The 2,428-nt window shown below is 60.6% G+C and overlaps 1 protein-coding gene across 1 annotated transcript; it reads left to right on the forward strand.

Annotated features, from left to right (window-relative positions):
* Nucleotides 1-1,298: 1,298 nt before the first annotated feature.
* On the forward strand, nt 1,299-2,426 carry PSMB6 (20S proteasome subunit beta 1; the record flags this gene model as incomplete). The annotated part of the gene is made up of 5 exons (XM_005852358.1): nt 1,299-1,396; nt 1,498-1,783; nt 1,921-2,019; nt 2,171-2,260; nt 2,398-2,426. Coding segments are annotated over exons 1-5 (570 nt in total), but the record flags the coding sequence as incomplete, so codon positions are not given.
* Nucleotides 2,427-2,428: the final 2 nt, after the last annotated feature.

Below are 2,428 nucleotides of genomic sequence, written 5' to 3' on the forward strand. Positions count from 1 at the left end.
CGGGGTCGGCCGGGCCTGCCTCTGGGCCCTCTTGGCCCTCCCCCTGCCCCTCCATGCCCTCCACAAAGGTCTCCTCCTCCTCCTCCACCAGGTACTGAGCCTGGTACCGGAACCCCTCTGTCCTCTCCCTCCCGTCCCGGCGGCGTCCCACCCCTCCCCACGCTGCCCCCTCCCGCGGCATGGGGAGGGAGGAACCGCCAGCAGTGGACGCGGAAAGGGGGCGCCGGTTCCGTACTTTGCCCGGGGCCCGCCTCTCATTCTCTTCCTCTTCGTCCCCAAGGTAGGGGGGGTATCCCCCTCCTGCGCGTTGAGGTCGGGAAGCCGAGGGCGGTGGGGGCTGATCGTTGGGGCGGCCCGGAGTGTAAGAGGAAGGACCATCGTAATACGACCATGGATTGCCGTTGGGATTGCTGGGGGACGCAGCAGACGGGGGAGGGGATGGCCGGGCGTGGACGGTCGGAGGAGGGCAGGAGAAAGTGAAAAGGACGGTGTAAGCAGCCGCTGTTGCAGCGGTTAGGGCCCGTGGGAAAGGTCGTGGCCGCTTCCGTCGTCCATGTAAGCTGCAGGTGGTGGAGGACACGGTCCGCATTTGCGCATCCGACATGGTGGAAGCGCCACCTCTGGCGGGGTAGGAGGAGATCGACCAGGACACGAGCGACCAGAAGCCGACCCCGGGCTTTTGCGCGGCCTATGACGCAACAAAAAGAATGAGTACGTGAGGCCAAGACTTATTATGTGCAACATGGACACACCTCCCCGATTATATTGTCAGTGGACCGTCGATGGCCCTCATTGCTCTGGTCAAGGAGCCCTTGATCCTCTATGCGTCTACATACTAGGGTTACTCGCCACAAATTCCGCCCCGGTGCTGCAATCGGTACGCGTAGATCCAGGGACAAAAAAACCAGCCGTCCACTCCCGTCCTACACCCAACCCTGCTTCAGCGTGCAACGCCCATGCGGCCGCCAAGGCCCGGGCATCGCAGGACCCAATGGCATGTTACCGCGAGATCGATAGAGGGACCGGAGGCGTCGCCGAGGTCGCCGAGAGCGTGAGAAGCTCGGAACGGTCCCCTCCTTCTCCGTCTTCCTCCCCCATGTGCCGTGGCCTCAGAGCGGCTTGTGCCATGCCGAGGCAAGCGTGCGCTCTGTGCTACGGTCAGCATGACGATAAATCAAGGGGGGAGATGCTCTTGCTCCAGTGGTAGAGAATGTGCGACCTTGGTAGCCTTATACTCCCAACTGCCGGGTTTCTATGCTGAATTCCTCTTTGTAATATTTCGTGCATTCATGCTCACAAAAACTACAGAAGCCGAGCCTTCTGACCAAAAATGGCAATGCCAAGTACAAGTCTGGAACATTCAATGGGCCTGAAACCTGGCGAAGTCGCGACTGGGGTACGTTTTTTCCTTATGCCCCATCTTCAGCTTGCTACATCCCACTTGTTGCGGTCACTTCATTCCCCTTCCTCAACCGTTCTTGTTCCCCAATCCGCCAGACCACGATCATGGCCGTCGAATTTGACGGAGGCGTGGTCCTAGGAGCCGATTCCCGCACATCCACAGGAACTTACGTGGCCAATCGTGTGAGTGACAAGCTAACCGCCTTGCACCACCACATCTACTGCTGCCGGTCCGGTTCTGCCGCCGACACGCAGGCCCTGGCCGACTACGTCCGGTACTTCCTAGCTTCCCATGCCATTGACCTGGGACGTACTCCTGCGGTTTACACCGCGGCGAAGCTCATGTCGACCCTGATATACAGAAACAAGGATAACTTGCTAGGTGAGGGGTGGGGGGAGGGAGGTTTGGAGGATTCGGGGGCATCGACGGCCCATATGTCCCATTTGTGTCGACCAAAATGTTTGCACTCTCACTTTCCGCCGCTATTCACCTTTCTTTTCGCCTGTGGCGGCACGCAGCGGGTGTGATAATCGGGGGATGGGACCCGAAGGACGGGGGCCAGGTCTACACGGTCACACTGGGGGGGACGCTGCAGCGACAGAAATTCTCCATCGGCGGTAGCGAGGGAGGGGGCCAGCGTTGGGGGCGGGAGGGAAGAAAGGGAAGCTGAGGAGAGGATATGCACAGCCTCTGTATGGGGCTCACATTCGGCCCTCATGCTCCCCTCTCCTCCCTCCCTCTTCTTCCCTTTTCCTCCCTCGTCCGCAGGCTCGGGGTCCACCTACATTTACGGCCACGTTGACGAGGCCTTCAAGGAGAACATGACCCGCGAGGAGTGCCAGAACTTTGTCAAGAAAGGTGGGTTCTGTCCCTCCCCCTCCCTCGTCTCCCCTCTCCCGCCGAAACTCTCCATGCCCGTGTCTTCGCCCCTCCAACACCCCTCATGCCCGTGTCTTCGCCCCTCCAACAATCCTCCCTCGCCCTTGTCCTCCCAGCCATCTCACACGCCATGGCGAGGGACGGATC

The sequence above is a fragment of the Nannochloropsis gaditana genome (genome assembly GCF_000240725.1).
Source record: "Nannochloropsis gaditana CCMP526 unplaced genomic scaffold scaffold1359, whole genome shotgun sequence".
Taxonomy (NCBI): Eukaryota; class Eustigmatophyceae; order Eustigmatales; family Monodopsidaceae; genus Microchloropsis; species Microchloropsis gaditana.